Genomic DNA, 27431 nt, shown 5'->3' with positions numbered 1-27431 from the left:
TGTGTGTGTGTGTGTGTGTGTTAGGGAGTGGAGCAGGAAGTCTGTTCAGGTTTCAATGTCAGAGAAACAGGAGGAGGGGACAGTCTCCCAGTGAAGTGTGGGCCACACAGCAGACCTCCCAGGGCCTACATGGGAAGGCCTGTCCCAATGAACTTTGTATTTGCCCTAGTTTGCCTCTATGTCTGACCAAGTTGCATACACACCTTATCAAGCAGAGGGAAAGAAGTGGTAAGAATTCCTGAATGTGGGTTTGGCTTCAGGAACTGGCAGCTTAGTTTGCCTGCAGGCTATCAGATCATAATTCTTCCTTCCCTTCCATCCCTGGTCCCCAGGAGAGGCCAAGGAACACAGGCACGTGGAGGGAGATGCTGCAGGCCCCAGCTTCTTGGACACTTAGTTCCCCTTCAGCCCTTCGGAGCCCTGACAGCCTTGCCTCTCCCATCAGACGCTGCATTTCAGAGCCTGCTGCCTTGGAGCCTGCATTCTGTGTCAGGTCCTACAAGTGAGCTTCTGCTCTCTACTGTGTCACTATCCTGACACTTTATTTATTTATTTTTTTAAACATATTTTATTGATTTTTTTACAGAGAGGAAGGGAGAGGGATAGAGAGCCAGAAACATTTATCAGCTGCCTCCTGCACACACCCTACTGGGGATGTGCCCGCAACCAAGGTACATGCCCTTAACCGGAATGGAACCTGGAACCCTTCAGTCCGCAGGCCGACGCTCTATCCACTGAGCCAAACCGGTTTCGGCACTATCCTGACACTTTAGACAGAAGGCTGGGGGCTTAACACGCTCCAAACAGTGTTTACTCAAAGAAAAAATGGCCTCAGCCAAGGTGTCCAGGGCCCAGCGCTCTGTGTCTCTGTGGCTTGTGCCTTCCTTCCAATCGCCTTCCTTTCTCACTCACTCTTCAAGTGCTGCCTCCATCATGGAGCCTCTGGGATAATTCCCGCCCTGGTTAGTTTATGATTCACAATACCCAATTCAGTATTTGACTAAATTCCCTTTACACAGGACGGTCCCTAATGACGTGGGGGATGCAGGGGCAACATCATTTCATTCGTACCTCCCATAGTAAAAATGATCCTATTTCCTGAACCAAAAATTGAGACACAAGGTCCAAAAACTAAGAAAGGCCTCTTGGAAGTTGGCAGTTCTGGAAGATCTGGGACCTAGGTGGCCCGGGTGGGCGTGCTCCGGGAGCTCCTGCAGGACCGCCTGATCTCGGTCTTTACCGGAGCTCCATCGCCTAGCGGCGAATGAATGAGAGTCAATGAATGCGAATGTGTGAATGAAAGATGTCCTCAGGGAGTTTCCCGCGGCCGCTGGGGACGCGCCTCTGGCCTGTCGCTGAAGGTGGTAGCCTCCCGGGGCCTGGACTTCAGCGAGGGCTCGCCGGCCAGCCGGCTGGAACGAGCTGCAGAGGAGCCTGTTTCCTCCCCCCATCCCGTGGTGGTACGCGCCACTCCGCGCTCCCCGAGCTGGGGACGCGAGCTGTCTTGAATGGAAGACACCGAGGCCGGAAGTGGAAGGGACCACTCGGGAGGACGAGAAGGGGTGCAAGAGAGCGCCGCGTCTTCATTGAGGAACCGACGCGGGGAACATGGAGTTCCATGTGCGTCTTATGTAAAGAGAGCGACGGGCACCGCGGCCAATGGGTGTGCGGCACACGCAGGCCAGCCCCCCTGGTATGCAAATGAAGATTCGTCGCGACCAATGGGGGGCGCCGGGGGCGGGCGCAGCGCGCGCGGTCACGTTTTCCACTATGTGACAGCGGCAAGTCAGCGGCAGCGGCGGCGAAGGCGGGCTGTGCGGCGGTTACACGCTGCTCACTACGCGCTGCTCTCCGCGGCTGCGACAGCGGGCGCCAGTTCGGCGGACGGACGCGCGAACGGACCGGCGGACAAGCGAGGACGCGGCTCCGCGGTAAGTGCGCGGCGGGGAGGATCCGTGCCAGGTGGGGCGCCCTTAGCCGTCCGGACGCCGGCTCGCTGGTTACGTAACCGCCGCCGGGCCGGCGCGGCCTCGGGCGGGCGGGTGTGGGGTACCGGCGGGCGGCCTCCGAGCGACGGCGGCGATTCCGCCAGCCCAGGGAAGCTCGATCCCAGAGCTTCCTGGGCCATTTGATTGCTTCTTGGCTTGAAACTGGCCTGGGGTGCGTAGTGGGTACTGTTATCCCCATTTTGCAGATCAAGAAACAGGTTCAGAGAGGTTATGCAACTTGTCTAAGGTCACGGAGCTGCTGGGATCACCACACCGGCCTGTCCTTCTCTAGATGATTTTCTTTTATGAAACCTCCCACGCCCAAAGTGGAGAGGGCCGGAAAGGTGAAGGCAACCAACGGTCAGTGCAGCTGTCTCTGGGAACACGAAGGGCCCCTTCGGAAACTGGCTTCCTGCTCTGGGACCAGAGAGCCAAGTCTCCAGCTAGGGAAGGGCCACTGGTGGGCCTGGGAACCCTGTGGGCAGGAAGGCCTCACCTCATGCCCACTCCCTATGCCCACCCTGGACTTCCCTGCCTTTATTCTCTCTCCCCAGCTTGGGTAGAAGAGGGGGTCCCACTGTGATACATCAGTCACTCCATCCTTCTTGGTGTCCCTTTGGCTGCCAAGTCCCAGACATAGGCCAAGGGGGCAGGTGGCAGCCTGCTAAACTCTCCAGGAAGGCCAGGGTAAGGGATGACAACTTGGTTGCCACGGTTTCTGTAACCCACGCAAAGAAACCAGTTTGGGAAGCTGATTCATACTCAAAGAACAAGGGAGCCAGCAGGTACCCTGGAAATCATCCAGGGTAACCCCTTGGCTTGACAGATGAGGCCACTGGAACCCAGATTCCTGTGGGGTACACATCATAGCCCGGCCAGGCCTAAGCTCAGGGTGTCTGCAGGGTCATGAGCTGGGTCAGGTTGAGCTTCTGAAGTTCCAAGAAGGCCTAAAGTTGGGTGCTGGCTCCCTGAGAGGGCTGGAATTTGGAGGGAGGGGCCTCAGATCCCCAAATGTTAAGAACCCTAGCATCATGGCAGAGGTCCCCATGAGTACCTCTCACCTCCCCCGTCTGACACAGCAAGGCCACTGACTTCCCTGGCTGCAAATGGGAGATGCCCCTACCCTTACCCAGGGTTTCTGGTCCCAGGCTGGATTTGACTAGGAAGGGAGCAGGACTCTACCTGAGGCTTTAATTGGCCATTGAGTTTTTAAATACAAGGCTAATTACTCTTTATAAGGTGCGTGGGTAAAATGGGAAAAGGACTCCTTAAGTGGAAGCTACGTGATATGCCAGCACCGGGATGATATCGTGGGTGTGCAGTTATCTGTCACCTTCCTCCTCCTGTGATTCACTGGTACAGCACTCAGGCAGCCCTGGCTTTCTGTGGAGACTGGGTGCTGGGTGCAGAGGGGGAGCCCTGCTGCCAGCTGCTGCTGGGTGACTCAGCTCCCCTTCTGGGACTCAGTTTCCTTCTCTGTAAGAGGGGCTCAGGTTAGGCCATCTCTGAGGTCTGTTTCATATCCTAGGTTTTTGGATCCTTCTCACTCTAAGGATGACTTCCCCAGGCACCTACACAGATTTTGACACAGTCTTGCTTTCAGGCCACATAAGGTTACTCTGTAAAGGCACATCCCCTGTGAGGCATGTTTGCCTGCTTAGAAGGAAATAGGAAAGTTTCCTTTCATTTGTACTATTTCTGATGCACACATTTAACTTTTAGAAAAATCCTGGCAAGCACACCTCAGTGTTTAAATGATGATGTAACTTCTCTGGGCCTCAGCAAACCACAGGCTCTGTCAGGTCATTGAGTGCCTGGCAGGACCTCTCAGCATTTAGTCCAAAGAAAGAGTGACGCCGAAAACTACGTCTTAGGCAAAACTCACTAGAAACACATAACCCCAAAGCTATGCAGATGCTCCGTGCCCCTCCCTTGCAGACGCTGGCCCACCTGCGGACCCAGTAGGGGACCTGCAGGTCCTGACAGGGGCCTCTGTCAACTCTTTATGCTCCTTTGTGCACATCTGTAACAATTTGTTATTGTGTTTCCAAGTCTAGTGCAAATCAGAAGCAGTAAGTGACCAGGTGAGCAGCCACAGGCTGTGGGCAGAAGTCAAGGCCACTGGCAGTTCTGACGGCAGAGGGGCTCTAGCTCTTGAAGGCCTCGAAGGCTCCTAGTGCTCTTCTCCCTGGGGTGACAGAGAGGAGAGTAAGAACAGCTTGGTGTTCACAGGCACTAGGGTAGCCGGTTCCCCGAGTGCCACAGCTGGGAAGCTGGCACTTTTGCATTGTTGTTTTAAATCTGTGCTGCTCCATGTTTGGGGTGTCACCAGGCAGAGCTCAGCGTGTGGAAGTGTCCAGCGAGGCCAGGACGTGCGTCTCCCCAGCCTCCTTCCCCTCCATATTTGGACACTGCAGTCACATTTTCCTCGGTTACCCAGCTGTTGCCATGGAGAGCACGGTGTTTGTTTAGCAGGACAAACATTTTCTTCAGATTACAGCAGGCTGGCCTCGGGGACTTGGCTCCTACCAGGAAGACGCACACGTATTATAAATCTTGGGTTGTAACATACCGCCAGCTTGTGGACACGGAACACAGGCTGTGAGATCCTGTTACATAAAGTGCAAAGGCAGGCAGGACCCATCAGGCTGTGAGAAGTCAGACTGGTGGTGGGTGACCAGGGTTGGGTGGTGGCTCGAGGACCACCAGGGGCATCTGGGGGGCTGGGGACACGGGTGCTCAGTTTGTGGACATATATCAAGCTGTGACCTTATGATTTGGAACTTTTCTGCATGTATATATACTTTCATTTCAAAAAGTCAATTGCCTTAAGTGATTGAGCTGATTTCTGATTTCCACAAGGAAATGAACTTCCCCTTAGGCTCAAGGCTATTGAATGAGAGCAGCCTTTACCTGTCCTGGGGTGGCCATGGTGGGTGGACCTGGGGCCCAGGCTATGCTTTTGTTCCCTTTTTAATTTTTTTACTATTTATTATGGAACCTCTTAATATATGACAGTAGAGAGGATAGTGTACTGAATCCCCAGGAACCCATCGGTCAGCTTCAAAGAGTTTTAGCTCTGGCCCCCTCCTTCCATCCCCACCTCTTCCCCCTCCTGTATTATTGTGAAACCCATCGCAGACTATGACCTCATTGCAGGCTGCACTTTCTAACGGTCCTCTGTTCGGCAGAGGCAGCCCTTGCCACCAGAGGTATGATCAAATGACCCAAGTCAAGGCCTGAGCTTAGCCCCTTTCCTGTGTCTGACTGTTCTCCAGGGACAGAGCCAGTGTGTAGACATCTGTGAAGGGGGCAGCAAAGGAACCTCGAGGGGCAGGTGTGCAGGCCCCAGCTGCCCTGTCAGCCCCTTTCCTTCCTGGGCCCCTGGCACCCTGGACCATGAGCACCAACCCCAGGGCTGGAAACCCAGCTTTCCCGGGGCTCCCCGGGGCTTGGGCAGTGCTGGCATGAGCAGGTGCTCCATAAATGTTTGTGGAAGGCAGGAGGCAAAGTCTAATTTGATGGGCACATTGGTTTTGCCAACTTGGCAATTTGAGGTCGGTCCATTAGAGCTGTCAGTGCTGAGCGATGCATTTTCTGGAATGATGAAGTTTGGGATGATTTCGTTTCGTTTGTTGTTTCACATTTCTGCATGCTTGCTTGACCCTCTTTGCAAAAAGATTGTCTTCCACCTAAGGTAATCATGTGACTCCTACTCAGTGAGCCCTACTCAGTCTCCCAGGGCCTGGACCATGAAAGCCAGGAGCTCCTGCAAGGAGCTAAGCGAAGCCCTCAGGGCATGATGGAAGCAAAGTGTGTGATGCTCTTTCCTGGGGATGTCTGTATGCCTGGGGTGGGGCCAGCTGAGCTCTTAGTCCTTTACATACAAGCCAGAGATAGCTCGCCTGGCAATGAAATATCTCCTTTTACTTTATCTTTTTTTTCTTAAATATATTTTTATTGATTTCAGAGAGGAAAGGAGAGAAAGAGAGAGACAGAAACAATGATGAGAATCATTGATCGGCTGCCTCCTGCATGCCCCCTACTGGAGATTGAGCACACAACCCAGGCATGTGCCCTTGACCAGAATTGAACCTGGGACCCTTCAGTCCGCAGGCTAATGCTTTATCCACTGAGCCAAACCAGCTAGGGCTGAAATATCTCCTTTTAAACAAATTATTTCTGTTACAGTGTCTGTGTTCCCATCGTAATGGACAGTGATGATGAAAGCTAGCCTCTGTTGGACACTGACTGCATCCCAGACACCTTGCACGGGCTGCATCCTTTCACCCTCCCAGCAGCCAGTAGGAGGCAAGTGCTGCCGTTGCCCCATCTGACAGATGAGGAAACAGGGACAGGGAAGGGAACGTGTTCAAGACCACACTGTCAGAAAGTGGGGGACCCACTGAAGCCCCCACCACCCAGGAGCTGCTCATGTAACCACTCAGCTTTCATAATTCACTCAGCAAAAAAGGACTGGCTGCTTGTCTGAGGAGGACGGCAGGATGGCATAGGAGGTGTCCAGGAAGTTGGGTGGGCAGCCCCTTGGCAACTCTACTGAACCATAGCAAGAGCCCTCTGAGAGAGCTTGCTTCCACCTTGCCCAGGCCCGGCAACCCTGTTAAAGTATGAGTCACATCTTACACAGAACTCTCCAGCAGTTCCCCATTGCACTCAGAATAAAGGTTCTGCCACTTTGATGTGCAGATCTGGCTCTGATCTAATATCACCCTCCTCTTGCCTTGCCCTCTGCTCCAGACCCAGCTATCTTCTTCAAACTCCCTGCCTCAGGACCTTTGCACTTGCTGTCCCTACCTAAAATATTCTTCCTCCAGCATCCAGCTAACCTGCTCTGTCACTCTGTTCAGTCTGTCTTCGTTCGGGTTCTTTTAAAAGCAAAGTCGGGGTAGAGGGTTACACTTTACTGGGAGATGCAATCCCAGGGCAGCCATGGTGAGGGAAAGGGAAATGAAGAGGAAAAGGCAGGACACACACACGCGATGACGTCCTAATGATGAGGCCCTGCTTCACGGACACCCAGCATACCACTCAGCCCCGGGAGATCTCATCAGCAAGACTATCCAAAAAAAAGACACAAAGGAAAAGAGAGGAAAGGAAAGGACAGACAGCTTCAGAACGCTCCAATCAATGAGGGATGGAGAGAGGACTTAGCCGCTGACCACTTCCACTGACCTGTCCCCTGTGGCCAAAGTTCACCCCAGGGAGTGTGATTGCCCTCGGGTCCAAATGCAAATTAAGTCACATCAGTCTGTACTTACAGTGCTTCAGTGGTTCCTAGTCGTTTCCCAGATAAATTATGTGTAATTTATGTGTAAACTCCTCACTGGCCTCCCTTCTGCACTCTACCTACTTCCGCATTCCACTTGCATCCCCTTAGTCAAGCACTGGAAATGCCTGCAGTGCCTGGAACTCCTGTGCTCCCCACCTGCTCTGCCCTCTTCACGGGTTAACACCCGCTCCTCACAGCCTCACCTCTCCCTCTGCCTGCAGCCTGGTTTCAGGGTCTCCTGTAACTTGTGATGCTCGAGATTTCTGAACCCAGCTGCTCCCCATATCACCTGGGGAGATCCCAGACAACCTGTAGGGTCCCAGGCCCTGCCAGCCACTCAGTGGGAACCTGAGTATTTCCCAAAGTTCCCACATGCTGAGCAGTGATCATCATTGCTCTTGTTGCCTTCTGACGAGGCCATCAGCAGCTTGCCATGTCAGGGGGCTGCCTAATTCAACTGCCTTCCTAATTCATGGCAGGTGGGAGCTCAGTGAATAAGAACAAATAAAAATACCCATGAGATACCTGTGAATGACCCTGACTACTACCCCCTCACTTGGCAAAATATGGAGAAAAACCCTGAGGAGACAGCCACGGAAAGGCTGCATTCTTTCTGGCTGACATTTCTCTCATTTTCCAGCTTCCTTCAGGAGCCAACATGAATGAATTTGCTGGATTTGCCCCCAACCCCAGTAGCTCCACCAAGGAGCCCATGGAGTCCACACCCAGTGGGGTCTTGCTCCAGGAGGATGTCGACATGAGCAGTGGCTCAAGCGGAAATGAGACCAACGAGAACTGCTCCACAGGGCGGGACTCGCAGGGCAGTGACTGTGACGACAGTGGCAAGGAGCTGGGGATGCTGGTGGAGCCACCCGATTCTCGAGAGAGGTAGGGGCAGCCAGGGCCCGTGGAGGCAAGGCCCGTGTTTGTTTTTCAGGGCCTCATTCTGTTGTCATTTGATTGCTTTACCATTTTTAAATCATGATGATCAACTTTTTCCAGATTTTTGAAAATCTTCTTAACTTAGAATAACTAAAATATACTAGGGTTTGTCCTTCCTAATGATACCACTTGGCAATTGAAGAGCTGGTTGCCAACAGATCGGTAGTGCATAATGAGATCTTAGGAGGCGACGTGTCAGGTAACCTCACCTGCAGCTGAGTGCTTTGTAGAAAATGAACTTGCTCCTTTAACACTGGCTCTCTATCTCCCAATACCTAGTTTTCCTGGTCTCTGAAGTTTTTTTGTTTCAATTTTCCCTTAACTTCGTGTTTCTTACTGTGGTGTGATCCAGCCTGTTATCGCTGATTAGATGGGGAGCCGTGGATGGAACATTCTCTGAGTTCTGTCTTTATTTCTTGTCCTTATAGTCCAAGTGCCTACAGCCTGATGCTGGCGAAGTCTGAACACAACCCATCTACAAGCGGCTGCAGGTAAGGCCAGTTAGAACCCCTTTGACTTAGAATCTTTGGAGAAACCAAAAGATTTGTCCTTGGAGGTTAGGTTTGGGGGATATGGACTTGTTTTAGGCTTCTTCTAGAACCTATTGGTCTGCGTTGTGAACCCAGCTGTGCCCTTCCAGACACGACTGTCCCTGCAGGCTGCCTGGAGCCCCCCATGTTGCTCTGGGTCTATTGCTCCTCCAGCTCTATCCAAGCAGACCTTGTCTGCATCTGAGACCTGTTCATCTGGAATTTCCTCACCCTGTTTAGGTATTTGTAACAAGTGTATGCTTAGTTTCCTATCCACAGACACTTTCATATCTCACTGGAGCAACAGCCAGCTCTTAGTCCTGGGCATGAGGGCACTTTGCCATTGTAGACACCTGATGTCATCATTCTCTCTGCACCTTCTGCTCTACACACGTCCATCTCCTTCAGCAGGCGCCCACCTGCCCTGCCTTCCCTTGTCTCTGCTCCTTAAGTTTGAAGATCCTTCTATAAATCTCCTCTCCTCTTGGGAGGTCTTCCTACACTCATCATTCATGTTTATGCCCCAGGAAGCTACTGCTGTCCTCTGTATTCTCCATCACTTAATCATCTTCTAGCTGAGGCAGACAAGGAAGTCCCAGCTCAACCATCAGTCTGCTCAGCCAGACTCTGAGGGTCGACCAGCAGGCCTTGCTGGGCACAGCCTGGCTCTCACTCGTCGGGAAAAAGCCAGCTGGAGGGATGTCTGACCCATTCACTTGTGTTAAAGCAGTGGTTCTCAACCACGGGCGAATCGTCTGCCCCAAGAGACATGGCAATCTCTAGAGACATTTTTGGTTGTCACAGCTGGCGGGGTGCTGCTGGTCTCCAGTAATTGTTAACCTAAAAATAAAAGGCCACACTGAGAGGCAACAAGCATTTATTTGAGGTAAAAAAGAACAGCTATCTAGGACGCATTGATTCAGGCAGAAACCCAAATAGTGTTTCAATTAGGAGGCAAAGGCATGGGGTGTTTATGAGAAAGGGAAGGGGAGCAATTACATCCATAGAAGGAAGGCATTTCTGTAGTGCAAATAAGGTAACATAGTGACACTCATTCTAAACACTATTTTTAATTTTCAGTTTGGCAGCTAAAATATCTGCTTTCCTGTTACCTTTGTGAACAGTTCTTTGGGACACAATGTTGCCTTGTTTTAACACTCCAAAGTTTTGAGGAGTAAGACTACAAGGCAGCTTGCTTGGGGATGGCAGCTCCAACTCCATTTTAAAGTGCTCCCAATTATGTTATTTTTCACATGGGTGAGGCCAGGGATGCTGCTCACCATCCTGCAGGCACCACAGAGAACTATATGGGCCAAGATGTCCTAGTGGCCGGTTGAGAAACTGGACCAGACGGACAGCTCTTCAGAAAAGGGCCCCAGAAAGCTAACGTCTGATCTTTTTCACTCTGTAGCAGTGAGCAGTCTGCCAAAGCCAACACGCACAAGGAGCTGATCAGAACGCTCAAGGAGCTGAAGGTCCACCTCCCCACAGACAAGAAGGCCAAGGGGAAAGCCAGCACGTTGGCGACCTTGAAGTACGCCCTGAGGAGCGTGAAGCAGGTGAAAGGTATGCCTGCTTCATGTGTTTGTTCCAACCTGTAGAAGTAAGTTTCCAATCCCCCCAAATTACAGCTTGGACTGTGTTGGCTTTCAAAACTCAATCCTGACACAGAAGAAAGAAACTTAGGAGTCTTGTGGAGCTGCCACAATTGAAAACCTCAATTCACTGGAAGCTGTCTATTGCATTTGACTTTTAGAGGAAAAAATAAAGTGGGTAGAAAGCCAGCTGATAACAGAAACCTATTTACAACATAAAACTTCTGTGCTGTAGGCTAGGTCAGGTCATGGTGAGGAGAGTGCAGCATCTTCCAGGCTCTGGCTGGAGTGGGTGACCACTGATGGCCCGGTGATGTGGGCAGCTCAGAGTGGAATTGAAGCGAAACATCCCACAGTGTTTAGCTGAGGACTTGCCCCTCCTTTAAAAGAAAGCATGAAGGGATCCCAGGGGTGGGTGGGTTTAACAGAGCTCATCCTTGAAAGACAATATCTTAGAGCTTCTTCATTCAAGACCCCGGGCTCTTTATTTCTTTTTGTTTTAAATATGTTTTTGTTTATTTTTGTAGAGAGAGGAAGGGAGAGGGATAGAGAGATAGAAACATTGATGAGAGAGAAACATCATCAGTCGGCTGCCTTCTATACTCCCTGTACTGGGAATTGAGCCCACAACCCGGGCATGTGCCCTGACCGGGAATCGAACCAGTGACCTCTTGGTTCATAGGTTGAAACTCAACCACTAAGCCACACCTTAATTTCTTGTTTATCTAAAAACATGTGAGTTTCAGTGGTGGTGGTCTTTGGACCAGGAAATTCAGGCAGGGCAGAGTGCCTCCTTCCATCACAGGTGCATGGTAATAGGACCTCCGAAATCCAGCCTCCATCCACCTGTGGGCATGTTTGGATTTTTATCATTAGACTAGAGGCCTGGTGCATGAAATTTGTGCATGGGGGGGGGGGTGGTTCCTCAGCCTGGCTGCACCCTCTGCAATCTGGGACCCCTCTCACAATCTAGGACTGCTGGCCCCTAACCACTCGCCTGCCTGTCTGCCTGCCTGATCACCCCTAACTGCCTCTGCTTGCTGGCTTGATCTCCCCCTAACTGCCTCCCTGCCAGCCAGCCTGGTCGCCCCCTAACTGCCCCCCTGTGGGCCTGGTCACCCCCTAACTGCCCCCTTGCCAGCCTGGTTGCCCCCTAACTGTCCAGAAGGAAGTTGGACATCTGGAAGATGTCCGGTCGACCTGGTCTAATTAGCATATTACTCTTTTATTAGTATAGAAGTATAGATGGCAGCATGTGACAGCTTTTAGCGCTGGTGGACTAGAGAAAGAATTTTGTCTGAGGACACATTGCAGGAACCTTCACAGATGCAGGAACCTATGAGCAAACACTGCAAACCCAAAATGTTAGCTCATTGGGCTCAGACACTTTCCATTTCAATCAACTCCAAGCCCTTAAGTATCTGCCTTCACTTGCTCCTGCCACCAGACCTTCCACTGGGCAGACACCCCATGTCCTGGGTCTCAGGTCAGCTCGGTGCCTCTGCCTCCAGGCTAGGATCCTGTGCTCAGGGTCATCTCAGGATGGTTTAGCTATACAGTTGGTTGAGAGGTCCTCGCAGCCTGGCCTCTCAGTCTGCTGCTGGGAAACGGGATGAGAACTTGGAGAATTCTTAAATGTCCTCAGTGCCTCAGAGAAACAGTAGAAGTCTTGGGGCAGGTATGCATGTGTGCAGTCCTGGTCTTGCAACCGGGGCCACTCCATGGACCCTTGTCATTACAGTGAAACCCCAGCCCCTGCACGCGGAGGGATTTCTCAGCTGTTTGGTCCGTTGTGACGAGTAAGCTGAGTCAGAGGGAAAGTCAGTATCTCCTTGGGGCAGATGTGTGAGCCCTCCCCCCACTTTACCTTCACGTACGTATTTCACACACGCACTGAGTCCCAGGGGACACCACACATCAGAAACGTGCATAAGAGTAGAAAAACCTCCAAGGCTGATTGAAAGGTGAAACAGTGCTTTATTCTGTTACCATCAGCTACTATCTCAAGGTACAGCCTGCAGTCAAAGCAAAGCCTGTCACTAATGCGGATACCAAGCCACGTTTCAAATAATGTTCACATTTCTAATGTTTGGATGACTTTCGTGGGAAGGGCTTCTTTCATGTAGTCCGGCTGGGAGAGTTTGTGCCAGACATGGAAGGTGGCTATGTGCTGGTTTGTGTGGCTTTTTAGGGGGCCCTCTTCGGCCCCTGGGCCATGACTGGGTCACCCCAAAGCCATGCCAGATGTTCCAGGATGAGTGGCCCTTGTCTTCAGGGTCTGTTCTGAACAGTTTGTTCCACATGTTGTTTCTTGTGCCCAGTGACCTTAGCAGTTGATTCTGTCTGGATGGGGTATCAGTTGAGACCACCACGGGAGGCAGAGCAGGGGTGCCACAGCCATCCTGCATGGAATTGATGACATTGCATCATGATTAACAACCTCGTGGGGAAAATGAGCATTAGGTGGGACTCTGTGGCCTTGTTATTTCAGATAACGTGTATTTATTGTTTACAAAGTTCTGTAACCATAGACCTTCTGATTTTCACAGAAATGCCCAGATTTCTGTTTTGTCTCTGTCTTTCTGTGATTTGTTCTCTCAACGCCCAGGAGATAGTCTCCTAGCCCACTTTTCATGAGAAAAGTGAGTTAGGAGTTGCCTCTTGGTCTCTCCCGCAGCCAACGAGGAGTATTACCAGCTGCTCATGTCCAGCGAGAAGCACAGCTGCGGCCCCGACGTGCCCTCCTACACCATAGAGGAGATCCAGAGTGCCACCTCCGAGGTCATTATGAAGAGCACGGTGAGTGTCTCCTGTTGGGGAGTCCTCCTTCGGTGAGCTGGTGACCGCCTGGCCGGTGGCTTGATGGCAGCAGAGTTTGGAGTTTCAGGAAGTGAGTTCAGACCTTAGAAAAAGAATGTAGTCAGAGGTTCAGAAGTCCTGTTGCAGATGTCTCCCAGACCCTGGCCACTCCACCCCGCACTTTACGTGTGGGAGAGTGACCCCACCTTGACCAAGCACAGTGCACTTCAGGGTGAGGACACGCCAGGGGGCAATTGGTTCACTGTTCAGGGCTTCATGGGGGGTGCGCTGGGATTAAACTCGGCTTCATGAGACTCCAAACCTCATGCATTTTATTTTATTATTATTTTTTAAAATCTTCACTTGAGGATATTTCCCATTGATTTTTAGAGAGAGTGGAAGGGAGGGGAAGAGACAGAAAAATCGATGTGAGAGAGACATATCAATTGGTTGCCTCCTGCACCAGAGCCAGGGAACAAGCATGCACTGCGGTGCATGTCCTTGACCAGGATCCAACCTGGGACCCTTTCATCCACAGGCTGGCACTCTATCTACTGAGCCAAACCGGCTAGGGCCAAACCTGATGCTGATAAAGGTGGGGCCCTTGGAGGTGTGGGGACAGGGAGCAGGTTGGCCGTGCCCTGAGCCCCCATTTCTCAGAGAGCAGAGAGCACCACATTTCTCAAAGCTGCCTGGAGAACTGGGCTCCCACTCCTCACCTTCCTCCAGTACTTCCCCCCGCACCACCAGTCCTTAGCTCAAGAGGTCCAGAGCCCTGCAGCCCGCAGACAGTCCCCGGCACCCCAGGAGAGGGACACCCCAGCCCAGGTAACAAAGGGAGAGGTGTGCAGGGCCTCTTCCACCTCTCAATTCAGATGCCAGGGGCTCTGTGCCCAAGAATACTGAATGGATGGCACCCTGGGTTCTTTTGGCAGTGGAGTCCCGATGTGATTCTTCAAACAATATCCTGTTTGGACCCCAGTATGTATGAGGGGAAATAGAGTTATTCTGGTCAGGACTGAGGAAGGGTCCCAGAGGCCTCCCTGACCCTCCCGCCCCTTTCTGTCACCTGCCCCAGGTGTGTGTCCATCCTGTCCCGTCCCCTCTGCCCATTCTGACCGAGGATGTTCTTCCTCTCCAGGACATGTTTGCTGTGGCTGTGTCCCTGGTCACAGGGAAAATCCTGTACATCTCCAACCAAGTGGCCTCCATCTTCCACTGTAAGAGAGACACCTTTCACGATGCCAAGTTCGTGGAGTTCTTGGCGCCCCATGACATTAGCGTGTTCCACAGCTCTACCACGCCTTACAAGCTTCCTCCGTGGAGTGTCTGCAGTGGGACAGGTGAGGGGAAGCGAGCGCCGCCCACCTCACCTCTGCCGGAGACCAGCACAGCCGTGGCGGCCTCTGTCTAAGTGGGGAGATCAGAAGTTGTTCAGAATAAATTTAGAGAGGAAAAATAGTCTTTTCATGAATTTCAGAGAGGGAGAAAACATCTCACAGGCTTGTAGGACATGTTAGGCATTTTAGAAATGAAGTTCTGAGAAGCTGGAGTCTGAGGTGAGACTGCGGAGCGGGGAGGGCCCAGGCGCATCTGGGGGCATCAGACCCATGGCTGTAAACTCTGGAATGTGCCACATTCATGAATATATTTCATTTTAGTCAGAACTGGGATAAAGGCTCTCTAAGGCTTCGCTTTGAGCTCTGGCATGTTTGAGTCACATCGTGGCTCTGATTCTGGTGCTGTCTTTAGGAGGGCACAGCGCTCTCTATACCTCGTTGTGTCATTGGATGGGTGACTGTGGGCTTTTCTTTTAGATTCTTTCACTCAAGAATGCATGGAGGAGAAATCTTTCTTCTGCCGTGTCAGGTAAGCCCAGTTACTGGTCTTCCTAAACTTGAAATGGCCCAACCATTTCATCCTGAGCACCTGGTGGGAAGTGCAGGAGGCCCAGGTGTCTCCCATCAGTCCCTGCTCCACGACAGGCAGTTAGGGCCACGAGCCTGGCTGTGCTCCCATCTTTGGAGCGAGGGCCTTACAGCACGCATATTCCTAAAAAAGAGTGAAAAGAAAACACGTGGCCAGAGCTGCATTTTAAATGTTCACAAGGGATTAAGACAGCCTGGTCAACAGTGGGGTGATTTCAACCAGTCCTTACTGAGTATGTCAGCCCGAGGAGTCGGGACTTGCTGTCCATCTCCTGGAAATGGGCCAGGGGCCTTCCCGGTGGAGGCGTGTATCCTGGGGTCCTTGAGGACCTCAAAAGTACATGCAGCCTTTGTTTCGAGTGTATATTTTTTTAAGTGCATTTTCCAGGGGAGAGCCCCGTAGCTTTCCCAATGGGCTTTTAGCCTAAAACGGGGTGACCAGATAAGCCTCCAGCTGCAGTGTCAGGGGTGACCGCTGGTCAGACAGTGGTGCCCTCAGAAAGTGGGCCAGGACCCCACTGTTGGAGCAGCATCCCTTTCCCTAATTAAAACTCAAACTGCTCTAGAGACGGCTCAAAGATCTCTCAATGCTCAGGGCTGATGACGGTGACTTACCCTGTGACGTCATCGGAAATCTGAGGAGCCAGGTGGTGGGCCCCGCTTCTCAGGTGGGGAGAAGGCACAGACAACAGGCCAAGGACAGCCCATCCATCTACCAGTATGCTGGGGTGGGATGGGAGGGCATCTTTACAACAAATGAAGGGATTGCTGAGATGACAGCCAGCTGTGGGGGAGGGGACCCTTCTGTCATAACTCCACCCTCTAATGGCACTCTCCTCTTCAGCTTCGGGAAGAACCATGAAGATGAGATCCACTACCACCCGTTCCGTATGACGCCTTACCTGGTCAAGGTGCCGGAGCAGCAGGGCGCTGAGAGCCAGCTGTGCTGCGTGCTGCTGGCAGAGAGGGTGCACTCCGGCTATGAAGGTGACAGCCAGGCCCAGGCCAGCCAAGGGCTCCTCTGGTGCCTCAGTTACTCCCCTGGCTCAGATGTAATGTCTGTAAGGTAGACTCCGGCCCAGCCTCCCCCAGTCGTGGACAGGGTCTCCATGTCCCTCGAGACTCAGCACACCCGCCTTTGTCACCTGGCCCTCCTGGGACCCTGCCACACCACCTCCCACGCAGTTAAAGGGTCTGTGTGCCAACATTTCACTGTGGCCGCGGGTGCCCTTCCCCTTCCCCACCCACTGCCTTCCATCCATGCAGTGAGAACAGCCCTGACAGTCTGGGCCCAAGTCCCTCCCATCCTGTGTACACCCAGGCCTCGGCTGAAGTGCAGGGACACCAGCTCTTCCTCAGAACCCCAAGCCATCCCCACTCTTACCTTCCACTGAGTCTGCCATCCTCCTGACACCAGGCTCCTGTAGATAGTTGGCCCCCTAACCCCGTGTTTGCTCCTAGCGCCCCCCTCCCCATCGCTGCCTATAGAAACCTAGTCTCTACAGCAGGCTTATCTCGCCAGGTGTCCTTTCCTGGTCCTGCCAGCTCCTCAGGCCACCCCCCAAATTACCAAATCTGGGTTCTTCAAGCATCCTGATCATGTCCTTCTAATGACCCCCCCCTAACAAGCTGTGACATAGTCTCGTACTGGCCACAGCACTGTGGCAACTCAGCAAATCCCCATGTCAGAACCTCTGAAAGCAGAGAATCTATGACCTTCTCTCAGTGGTTAGTGATGTCTTTTTTTTTTTTTAACATATTTTATTGATTTTTTTACAGAGAGGAAGGGAGAGGGATAGAGAGTTAGAAACATCGATGAGAGAGAGACATCGATCAGCTGCCTCCTGCACACCTCCCACTGGGGATGTGCCCGCAACCAAGGTACATGCCCCCGACCGGAATCAAACCTGGGACCTTTCAGTCCTCAGGCCGACGCTCTATCCACTGAGCCAAACCGGTTTCGGCGAGTAATGTCTTTTTTTAAAAGGCATTTTATTGAATGGTAGAAATGTTTTAGGTATGTGGCTTGCTTTTAAATATTCGATGGGTTCCTGCATATAGAATATTGTCTTCCAAATAGTTTATAAAGATTTATAGAGTTACTTACATTTCAGCAGGTTATTTGCCCATAAGGTCAGTTGCCATCAAGAATGAAGCATTTGGAATTTTGAATGTTTTGTCCATGAATTTGGAAGTTGAGAAAAGTTCTGGATATGACTTCCTTTATGCAAATTATCTTTGCCCACCTTAGAAACTGAAGTCCCAATACATTGACGTTTGCACAAGTTTCAGTCCAAATACTTAACTCATTTTTAGAAAGAATTTGTTCCGTTCATCTTGTTGGATCTTAAAATCTTGACCATGGCCCTGCAGCAGCAGGAGTTTCTGAGAAGCCTGTGCGTAGCGTGTGGTTTTGTAAACGGGAAGTCCTGGCTTTCATGACTAGGACTGGCCCACAGAGCCGAGGGCCGGCTAGGGCTCTCAGGCTGCTGTCAGAGCCCCATCACTGAACGAAGCACGTGGTTTTCTAGTAGTTGTCATGTAACTACACAATGTGTGCGTTTCTCAGAATCAGACATCTGAGCAAAATTCTATTCTTCCAGCCCCTAGAATTCCTCCGGAAAAGAGAATTTTTACGACCACACATACACCCAACTGTTTGTTCCAGGACATAGACGAAAGGTAAGCCCCGTGTGCTGTCCCCGCTGCCCATGCACGCCTGTGCTCACCCTTGTTTCAGAACCAGTGCTGCATCCCCGGGCCCGCAGGTGCCCTCACTAGACGTTTAGTGTTCTGTCGTTGTCTTGGTAATTACTTCATAACTAAGGAAAGCTCAATGAATGTTCATGGTTTTGACATGAAGCTGTTAAGCTAAAGCTAAGCCTGCATGTTATGTGTGGTAATCAACAAAAGCATTTGAGTATGTTTAAGCAATGAGATAATTGTGGAATTATACTAAAAACCCCTGAGATACAAAGACTGTAAATGGGGCTATCAGGGGAGCTGGTAGTTGTTCTAAGACTGTTTAAACGCGTTTCAAAGTTAGACACAGATAAGCACTGGAACAAGTGGGGATGGTGTGCCTGGGACAGGTGCACATCAATGGGCGGGTCCCAGCCCAAGTACACCTGCCAGCCTGCGTGTCACCTGCACGCTCTGTCCAGAGCCTCTTTGTGGGTGTCCCAGCCAGGATGCTGCAGCTGCTGGGAGCACTGACATCTGAGGGTTCGCTGGCACTGGGCCAGGGCCCTGGTGTGCCTTCCGCCAGCTCCTTCTGCACAGAAAATGCTCCAGGGGAGGAGTTTGCTCAGAAGACACACGGGAAGTAGACTGAGAAGAGCCAGCATGCTGAGCTTTCTGAAATGGGCTGAGGTCACCTCCACAGACACCGTCGAGAGTTATGTCCTCTCCACTGCCCACCCCTGGGCACAAACCTTAGGGCCTCCTGGGAAAGTTCTGCTCTCAGGTGGCCCGGGATCAGCGGCCTCCAGCTCCGGGCTGCTCAGGTGCATGCTGCCCACCACCTGTGGCAGAATGGCTGCAAGGAGTCTTCAAGGCACAGGTTCCTGGGCCCCACAAGCCCTGCTCAACCAGGATCTCAGAGGGTGGGGCTGGGAGCTGAATTTGTGAGGCAACCCCAGCATAATTTTTATTCCTCCAAAAATCTAAGAACTTCTATCTGCAACCCACCCCTGGAGTCTACTTAACTGCCGTGCAGAAGGGTTGGCAAGCAGGCGCACATAGTCTGCACAGCCTTCCTCAGCAAAGCCGCCTCCTCTCCCTTCCCCTCATCTCCTCTCTTCCTTCTCCCTCTTCCTCCTGTTCCTCCTCCCCCTCTTCCTTCCTCTTCCACTTTCTCCCCCTCTTCCTCCTTCCCTCCTCTTCCTCTTCCCTCCTCTTCCCTTCCTCCTCCTTCTCTTCCCCCCTCCCTCCTGGCCAGGCCTAGAACTGGGAGGACGCCAAGAACATTCTGTACATCCGGCCAAAGGAAAACACAAGGCCCAAGAGAGTTCCCCACCACAGGGAACAGGGAGGCCTCGCTCTCAGACTCAAAGGAGAATGTCCTTCCACATGAGCAGAAGAGTTTGGAAAACATCTGTGTGGGTGCAAGAACACTGCCCGAGGAGAGGAAGGCCGAGGTGCAGCTCAGAAGAGGGGAGAGCGGCCAAGCTGCAGAGGGCACTGGACAGCAGAGGGGACAGGACTCTGGGAAGATTGACACAAACCATTTCTCGGGAAACAAACTAACAGCTTTCACAAGGTCCATGGGCACTGAGGGCAGGTCCCCAGGCAGAGCTGGTGACACCCAGGGAAGCCACAGTAAATAAGGAGTAGGTACCGTGGCCAAAGTAACAGGAGCAGGAAAACCTCTTGGGCTGGAGAAGATGCAGCAGGGTTTCCAGGTGCAGGCTTGTTAAAAAGCTTTCAAAACACGTTAAAAATATCCATGCCAAAAAAATTTAAAAAATGTCCATGCCAGACCATATCTGGCCAAACTTATGAAACACAAAAAAGAAAAAGATCTTAACAGAAGAAAAGGAACATTTTCATGATTGATTCTTTCATGAAATGGACACAAAGCTAAAGCCACTCAGCTTATGAAGGGTAGGACCTTGTAGGGTCTTGTTTCATATTACAGACCCATGGGGATGCTGTAATCTTTTACTAATTGAAAGATTGCTTCTCTGTTAACCTAATTCCCAAATTTTGATCCTGTAAATGGGGCTATCAGGGGAGCTGGTAGTTGTTTTCTTTCCTTGTGAATGGACAGACGGTTTTAGAGAGGGTCTGCTCCCCTGTTGGGGGCTGCATTATGGAATGTGTCCCCAAGCACAACTGCAGGGGTGACACTCCTGTGCACTTGTCTTGCAGAGCAGTCCCGCTCCTGGGCTACCTACCTCAAGACCTGATCGAGACCCCTGTGCTTCTGAAGCTTCACCCCAGTGACCGGCCCTTGATGCTTGCCATCCACAGAAAGAGTAGGTCCCTTCTCATGGTGAATCCTAAAGGCTTTGACAAAAGCTGGTTTGTGCCTGGGTGTCTCCCGAGGTCAGGTCAGCACCTAGCAAAGATGCCCCACCTCCTGCCGGAGTCCTGGCACTGTCCGTGGGTTCCTTTGTGGCCCATGGCCTGAGTGACATCTTGTTCTTACTGTTGGTATCCCCGGCAGGTGGGAGGAGGGGGCACAGGTTCAGCTGCGGTGGGCAAGGTAGTGGCCAGGCTGGGGTAGTGATCAACACGTATGCCCCCAAGCCCAGGCCTCACAGATACAATGACACTTGGAGACATCCAGTGGAAGCTAGCAGAGATGTGCATCCTGAAACATGATGATGTGGCCAAAAACAAACATTTGTTGTGATTGAAAGTGGAATGGTTGTATGTATGTATGCATAACCCATGGACACAGACAATAGGGTGGTGAAGGACAGAGGGGGCGGTGGTCGGCTAGAAAGGGTCAATGGGGGAGAAGGGGGACATATGAAATACTTTTAACAATAAAGACTTTTTAAAAAAATATATTTTATTGATTTTTTACAGAGAGGAAGGGAGAGGGATAGAGAGTTAGAAACATCAATGAGAAAGAAACATCGATCAGCTGCCTCTTGCTCACCCCCTACTGGGGCTGTGCCCGCAACCAAGGTACATGCCCTTGACCGGAATCAAACCTGGGACCATTCAGTTCGCAGGTCGATGCTCTATCCACTGAGCCAATCCGATTAGGGCAACAATAAAGACTTTTAAAAAATATTTAGTATCAACAAAATAATAATTCAAAAAATAAAAAGACACACACACACACAAAGAAAGTTGAGACTGAGAGCTGCAGCTTAGAACAGGTGTTGGCAGCTCTTAAATTTTCAAATAGCTGTGAACTTGAGGCATCTGGGCTTGTCTTTTCTCTTCCTGCAAGCCTGGTTGCTTCTCACCCCCGAACTCTCTTTTCCCTCCTAGTCCTGCAGTCTGGTGGGCAGCCCTTCGACTATTCTCCCCTTCGGTTCCGCACCCGGAATGGGGAGTACATCACACTGGACACCAGCTGGTCCAGCTTCATCAACCCCTGGAGCAGGAAGATCTCCTTCATCATCGGGCGGCACAGAGTCAGAGTGTAGGTGCTCCCAGGGCCCTGGGCCGCTAGACAGTCCTGTGGGGACCTGTCCCTGCCCCTGCTCCTGCCCCTGGCCCTGCCCCTGCCCCTGCTCCTGCCCCCAAGTGGGAGGGACCTAGTTCACGCAGAGCTGTGAGGGGAAAAGAGGGGGTTGAGCAGGCAGGTAGCAGCCTGGGAGGCTGCAGAGAGGAAGCAGGGCCTTGCAGGGGTGTGCAGCACAGCCTGACTATCAGACCATGAATGTCATGCAGGGGCCCTTTGAATGAGGATGTGTTTGCTCAGCCATGCGCAGAGGAGCAGCAGGCCCTGCACCCCAGCATCCAGGAGCTGACGGAGCAGATCCACCGGCTGCTGCTGCAGGTGAGTGCCCACCCGCAGGACAATCCCTACCTTGTAGGCAGCCTGAGGACTGCTCTGAGTCCTGAGGTCCCATCCTTCTGGCATCTCACTCTGCCCTGCACCCTGGTGCCTGTTCTCTCTTCCACTGTGTGGGCGGTTTGGGCAAAGTCTGTGCCAGGCCCAGACAGTTGGGCACACCTGCTACTTGCCCAGGTTGGGGCAGTCCCAGCCTTGCACTTTGGGGTCTGTCTCTGACCTACAGCCTTTTGCTAATGGCTGAAGGATGCACCCACATCCCTGCTCCCAACTCAGCTCCCAAGTCCTGGGTACTGACACCACATGTCGCCTCCCACAGGTGGATGGGGTCACTCCAATTCAGGATGCTGTGCTGGCACGAAGAGGGACTTGTGAACACCTACCACTATCCTTGGGGACATAGTACTCAAGGAAAACTAGTGCGAGCACAGTAACCCCATGGCTGAGCAGCTCTCGGCTTCCTGGCTAGCCAACTAGGGCTAAACTGTAATATATCGAGTTTAGTTTCTAAACCCTTCGATAGAACCAAGATCAGCCCACCCATGTGAGCAGAGGGGCAGACTGAATGAAGTCCCTCTTAGTGGGGTCTCCCCAGGGCCTGTGATCCGGGGACCCTGGTGCTGTGGGTGGAGGCTGAGCTGTGAATCGGGCTTCGGGAAGACAAACCCACAGACCAGCTGTGCCCCTCCCCCAACCCTGTACCTAGGCCTCCTGTCTGCTCTCTCCCCAGCCCGTCCCCCACAGCGGTTCCAGCGGCTATGGGAGCCTGGGCAGCAATGGCTCCCACGAACACCTCATGAGCCAGACCTCCTCCAGCGACAGCAATGGCCAGGAGGACGCCCGCAGGAGGAGAGCAGTAGGTCCCTCTGCCCCACCCCTGGGAACCTGTCTGTGGTGCATGCGGGAGTCACAAAGCACATTCAAACAACCCTGGCTGCTCTCTAAGTTCTGTTCATGGGGACTTACTTTACCATCTCTAAGAGTTGAAGCAGCAAGTCCTGGCCGGGTGGCTCAGTTGGAGCCTCATCCTGTACACCAAAAGGTCATGGGTTCAATCCTTAGGGCACATACCCAGGTTGTGGGTTCGATCCCCAGTTAGGGTGCATAGGGGAGGCAACCAATCAATGTGAAATCTCTTTCTCCCTTCTCTCTAAAATCAATAAAAACATATCCTTGGATGAGGATTAAAAAGAAAATGAAGGGGAAAAATAGTTGCAGCAGCTAAAACTGTAGTTTAAGCTTTGGATGAAAAGTTATTTAAAGAAGGCAAATCAAGCAAAAGGGAAGGTTTAACTTCAGGGTAGAAGGAAGAAAATGGAAAGTGCATCCCCCTTTCCTTTTATTATTCTTCCAAATCACCGGTCCGTTTTCTCTAACTTGGCCTCACAGATTCCCACTCAGCACCTCCTCCTCCTCGCTGAGATTACTCCTGCTTCTCCCTCCTCGAGGTGGGGCTGAAGTACTATGCAGTCTCCGATGGAGAATAATGTGCTTATTTTGTCTTTATTCAAGGAAAATTCTAAAAACGGTAACAAGGTCAAAAACAAAAGTCATTATTCTGATGAATCTGGAGAACAGAAGAGAAAATCTGCTACAGGTAAAAAATTACTCACCCTTTCCTTAGTAAAACTGTAGTCTGGTCAGGTTTTTCTGGCTTTCACCTGAACTGTGGGTGGCAGGGAATTTACCCTTTAAATGTGTGCACATCCCCCGCCCTGTCCCTCAGGCAGCAGGGCCTTCACTCCTTCAACACACGGCCCTGCCCAGCCAGTGTGGCTCAGTTGGTTGAGCATTGTCCCATGCACCAAGAGGTCACTGGCTAGCTTCCCAGTCAGGGCACATGCCAAGGTTACAGGCTCGATCCCCAGTAGGGGGTGTGCAAGAGGCAGCTGATCAATGATACTCTCTCATCAATGTTTCTCTCTCTCTCTCTCTCTCCCTTCCTCTCTCTGAAATCAATAAAAACATATTTAAAAAACAAAAACAAAAAACACAGCCCTAAGCTTCAGTGTGGGCATCTGGCACCCTGCAGGCCCTCACTCCACAGAGTGGCTGTGGGCCATGTGTTTGCACTCAAGTGAGCATGTGCATACCAAGGACGCTGCCCAGCTGTCCTGCAAACACTCAAATCCCACCCTGTCTGAGTGGAAAGTGCCAGCTTTGCTCCTGGGCCACCTTCTCAAGTGGGGCCCCACCAGCATGAGGGGCTGTCAGCCCACCCCCACTGCAGCCTGACCCTGCCTTACCATGTCACAACTTTACACCCTCACGCTTGGGCTCCTGCTCAGGTGTGCACATGCATGCTCCCCAGGCATCTGCCCTGGGGGCTCTCACTCATCCTTTGTGCTTGGGCCACATCTTTCCAGGGAGCCTCCTAGGGAATCTTGCTGCCAGAGCTCACCTCTGGCCAGGACTGTTGGCCTTTGGGATAGACGCACACTTCTGCCTTGTGCTGGGTGCTGGGGACACACTAATGAGCAGGACACAGCTCTGCCCTGGAGGCTCCCAGAGGAACAGCGTGCAGTGCATGTGATGACAAGAGCAGAAGTGTCCACGGCAGGCTGCCCCAGAGGCTGCTGAGTCACCTTTGAAAAGAAGGGACTTCCAGGAGGCAGGGAATACTAATGGATCATAAAGCACCTGGGATTTATTGGCCCCAAAGTTTCAGGAGTTCAAGTAAGAACTGGCCTCTCTCACTGCTGAGTCCCTGACCCAAGTGCCACTGAGTTATATCCCAGTCAACAGCATCCTCCAGGCTCCATCCTCAGACAGCACAGTGGCCGCTGCCCCAGCAGGGCTGCCCAAGTGTCAGGCTGACTGGGTTTCTGTGTCTGTGAGCCATGTTCTGAATCCCCAGCTTTATCCTTAGGTAGAAATATACAGAGTGTACTCTTTGGGGAAAACAAGTATTAACTGAAAGCAATTTTGCCATTCTTTCAGAAGCACACAGTAGTTCTCCCGCTCAGATGACAGCTGTCCCAGCCGCAGAGGACAGGTCCGGCGCCAGCCCGCCCACTGCCGCCTTTCCAGAGGAGCTGGCCTGCAGGAACCAGCCGGCCGGCTCCTACCAGCAGATCAGCTGCCTGGACAGTGTCATCAGGTGCGGGCACTTCCCATCTCCCTACTCCATGGTGTCCTGCTGTCCGGGCTCTGGCCCCATTATGTGAAGCCGTTTGTGATCCTCCTCACAGGTACTTGGAGAGCTGCAGTGAGGCCACCACGCTGAAGAGAAAGTGTGAATTCCCGGTGAGTGCTTCCATGCAGAAGGTCAGCGACAAGCGAAAGGCCACAGGCAGCCCCAGGCCACCTCCTGCAGGTATCGTGTTTAGGCTGTTAAATCCCCCAGGCATCATTAGAAGGGCTGGGGCCCCCTTCTCTCCTCCCATGGGAGTTGTGAGTGGCTTTGGGGACACAGTATATGGTGTAGGCTCTTTTGTAAATGACTATAGTACATAAACGTCAGCCACTTTCCTACAAGATAGATGTGAAGGTGACGCTGGACTCTGAGAACAGGACCCCTCAGGGCTGCTGGAGGCCCAGGGGCCTCTCAGGTTATCATTCTCCGGCAAGCCCTTTTCCACGATGTCTGAATATTAACTTAGGTTAGGTTAATGGCAGGCCACTTGAACGTGGTGCTCATCCCGGTGGTCGTTACTAGGAGGGTAAATCAGGTATCCCCTGTGATGTAAGCACATGCAATTGGACAGTCATGCTGTGACGGACAGTCTGTGCTCTGCCCACAGACCTTCGAGGGGCTGGGCTCCCAGCAGAGGCCCCTGACCCGAGCCCCCTGAGTTGCCCAACCGCCTGCCCCTCCCAGACGACCCAGGATGTAAGAGTCAAATTGTCCACATTTCAGAATTTCTCTTCTCCACCTTTCCCCCATGAATAAACACGTGAGGATAACCCGTCACCTGCCAGGATGTGTGCAATCACTTGGGTATAGGATCTGACTAGACAGTGGCATTTCTTACACAAATGGTTCGTTTTCATTGCATTTTTGTGTCTCCTTCCATTTTCTCTTATAAAGAGGCAGTGGTGCCCTCTAGAGCAAACACACATGCGGACGTCAGCGCGCACTTGACCTCGCTGACGCTGCCCGGCAAGGCGGGGAGTGTGGTGTCTCTTACCAGCCAGTGCAGCTACAGCAGCACCATCGTGCACGTGGGTGACAAGAAGCCACAACCTGAGCTAGGTACGCTTGTGGCTCTGGGATGATGTTGAGAGTAAAGTAATTTTAACAATGAAAATGAGAAGTTTTGACTGCCATCTTAACTTTTTCTTTAAGTTTATGCAAGTGCAGAGCAGCCCTACCACAGCCTGATAAAGGGGGTCCAGGAAATCCAGAGACCTGATGTGCAGGGCAGGGTGTGGCCCCACCTGTTCTGATTCCTGCTGTGCTCTGGCGCCACCTACTGGCAGTTGTCTGCTCAGGCATAAATATGGACAGCACTGTGGTGGTGCTGAGCCAGGGATCCAAAGCAACCTCCCCTCATTGGGCTGAGAGAACCCTCAGGCGTTGGATCCTTCTCCCTGCTTCCCATGCCCGGCTTTGCCCTTCCCTTCAGGGTCCCCGCTTCCCTGTTTGAGGGCAGGAAAGAGCCAGTACAGGTCTGAACAGCAGTATAGCCCAGGGTGGCATCTCCAAGTTGTTCTCCAGAAGAGGGAGACAATGAGGAAAAAAATACATGTCAGAGTCAGTGTCCAGACCCCCTTCCAGGATGGTCATTGCATCCACCTGCCCCTGTCCTGTCTGTACCCCAGTTCCACATGATCCGAGCTGCCATGTGCATAGTCCTGAACCTGGGCAGGGCACACAGCAGCCTTAGTCTGTTGTGCTCTGAAAGCTGATGACAGCTAGAGAGTATCTTCCCTGTCAGAGGCTGAAGGCCCGAGGTACCTGAACTTCAGCCTAAGCAAACTGACCCTGGAGCCCTGGGTAGTAGGGTCTCTGCCATTGCTGTTTGCCTTTTATTGTGAACCTTCTCAGAAGGTTTCACAGATATTCATGGACTTCACCCCCATGTGGGGGGCTTCATGCAGTATCTCTCATGGCAGTGGTCTCAGGGTTTGTCAGTTGTTTTAAAATACAAGGGCCCTTGCAGATGCGTGGTCTGCATCTTCTCTTACAGAGACGGTGGAAGACCCTGCAAGTGGACCTGAGTCCCTGGACTGCCTCGTGGGCCCCGCCATGCCCTGCAGCCTCAGCCAGGAGAAGGAGCCCTTCCGGAGACTGGGCCTCACCAAGGAAGTGCTGGCCGCCCACACCCAGAAGGAGGAGCAGAGCTTCCTGTTGAAGTTCAAGGAAACGAGGAAACTTAGTGTTCTCCAGTCTCACTGCAATTATTACTTACAAGAGAGATCCAAGGGGCAGTTGAGTGAAAGAGGTAGGTGGTGATACCTGAATTGTATGTGGATTTTAAAAACCTTTATTCCTAATAGTACTGGGAGTCCAGTGCAGCTTTCAAAGTATGAAATGCCCCCAGCTTAGGAAGCCTGAGTTTGTAAGATTGCTGTTGGGACTTGACTAGGGATGCCATCTGTTTCCATGGCCCCCTCTCAAGGATGTCATCTCGTGTTCCCCAGGGAACCGTGCTTTAAATAGTGGTGGAGTGCAGGATGGGACAGTTGCAATGCCACCTCATCAGATACTTCTTGCCTGGGTGACTGTGAGGTGCAGGGGACTCCACCCCATCTGCCCACCCCAATGGGGCTCTCAGAAAACCAGGCAGGCCACAGCTAACTCAACCCAAAGAGAATGGGCACAGTACTGATGGGGTATTTGGTGTTGGCTCTTGAGGAAGGAGGGAGTCCAAGCTGATACCAGAAGATGTACCCTCCTGGCCAGGCTGACTCAGGGCTGGGCTGCAGCCTCCAG

At 52.2% G+C, this 27431-nt stretch overlaps 1 protein-coding gene across 1 annotated transcript in view; it reads left to right on the top strand.

Moving 5' to 3' along the window:
- Positions 1-1785: 1785 nt before the first annotated feature.
- PER2 (period circadian regulator 2) overlaps positions 1786-27431 on the top strand; it is a 35121-nt gene continuing 9475 nt past the window's right edge. The window contains exons 1-18 of the mRNA XM_079783053.1: positions 1786-1931; positions 7919-8166; positions 8649-8711; positions 10162-10316; positions 13023-13144; positions 14286-14487; positions 14962-15013; positions 15917-16059; positions 17676-17754; positions 19945-20051; positions 21025-21178; positions 21430-21538; positions 22284-22409; positions 23066-23150; positions 24494-24653; positions 24745-24869; positions 25584-25748; positions 26686-26940. Of these exons, the coding sequence (XP_079639179.1) occupies positions 7937-8166; positions 8649-8711; positions 10162-10316; positions 13023-13144; positions 14286-14487; positions 14962-15013; positions 15917-16059; positions 17676-17754; positions 19945-20051; positions 21025-21178; positions 21430-21538; positions 22284-22409; positions 23066-23150; positions 24494-24653; positions 24745-24869; positions 25584-25748; positions 26686-26940 (2332 nt within the window). The 5' untranslated portion in view covers positions 1786-1931; positions 7919-7936. The remainder of the gene's footprint in view (positions 1932-7918; positions 8167-8648; positions 8712-10161; positions 10317-13022; positions 13145-14285; positions 14488-14961; positions 15014-15916; positions 16060-17675; positions 17755-19944; positions 20052-21024; positions 21179-21429; positions 21539-22283; positions 22410-23065; positions 23151-24493; positions 24654-24744; positions 24870-25583; positions 25749-26685; positions 26941-27431) is intronic.

The sequence above is a fragment of the Cnephaeus nilssonii genome (genome assembly GCF_951640355.1).
Source record: "Cnephaeus nilssonii genome assembly, chromosome: 10".
Classification (NCBI taxonomy): Eukaryota; Metazoa; Chordata; class Mammalia; order Chiroptera; family Vespertilionidae; genus Cnephaeus; species Cnephaeus nilssonii.
This window is presented reverse-complemented; position numbering and strand designations above follow the sequence as displayed.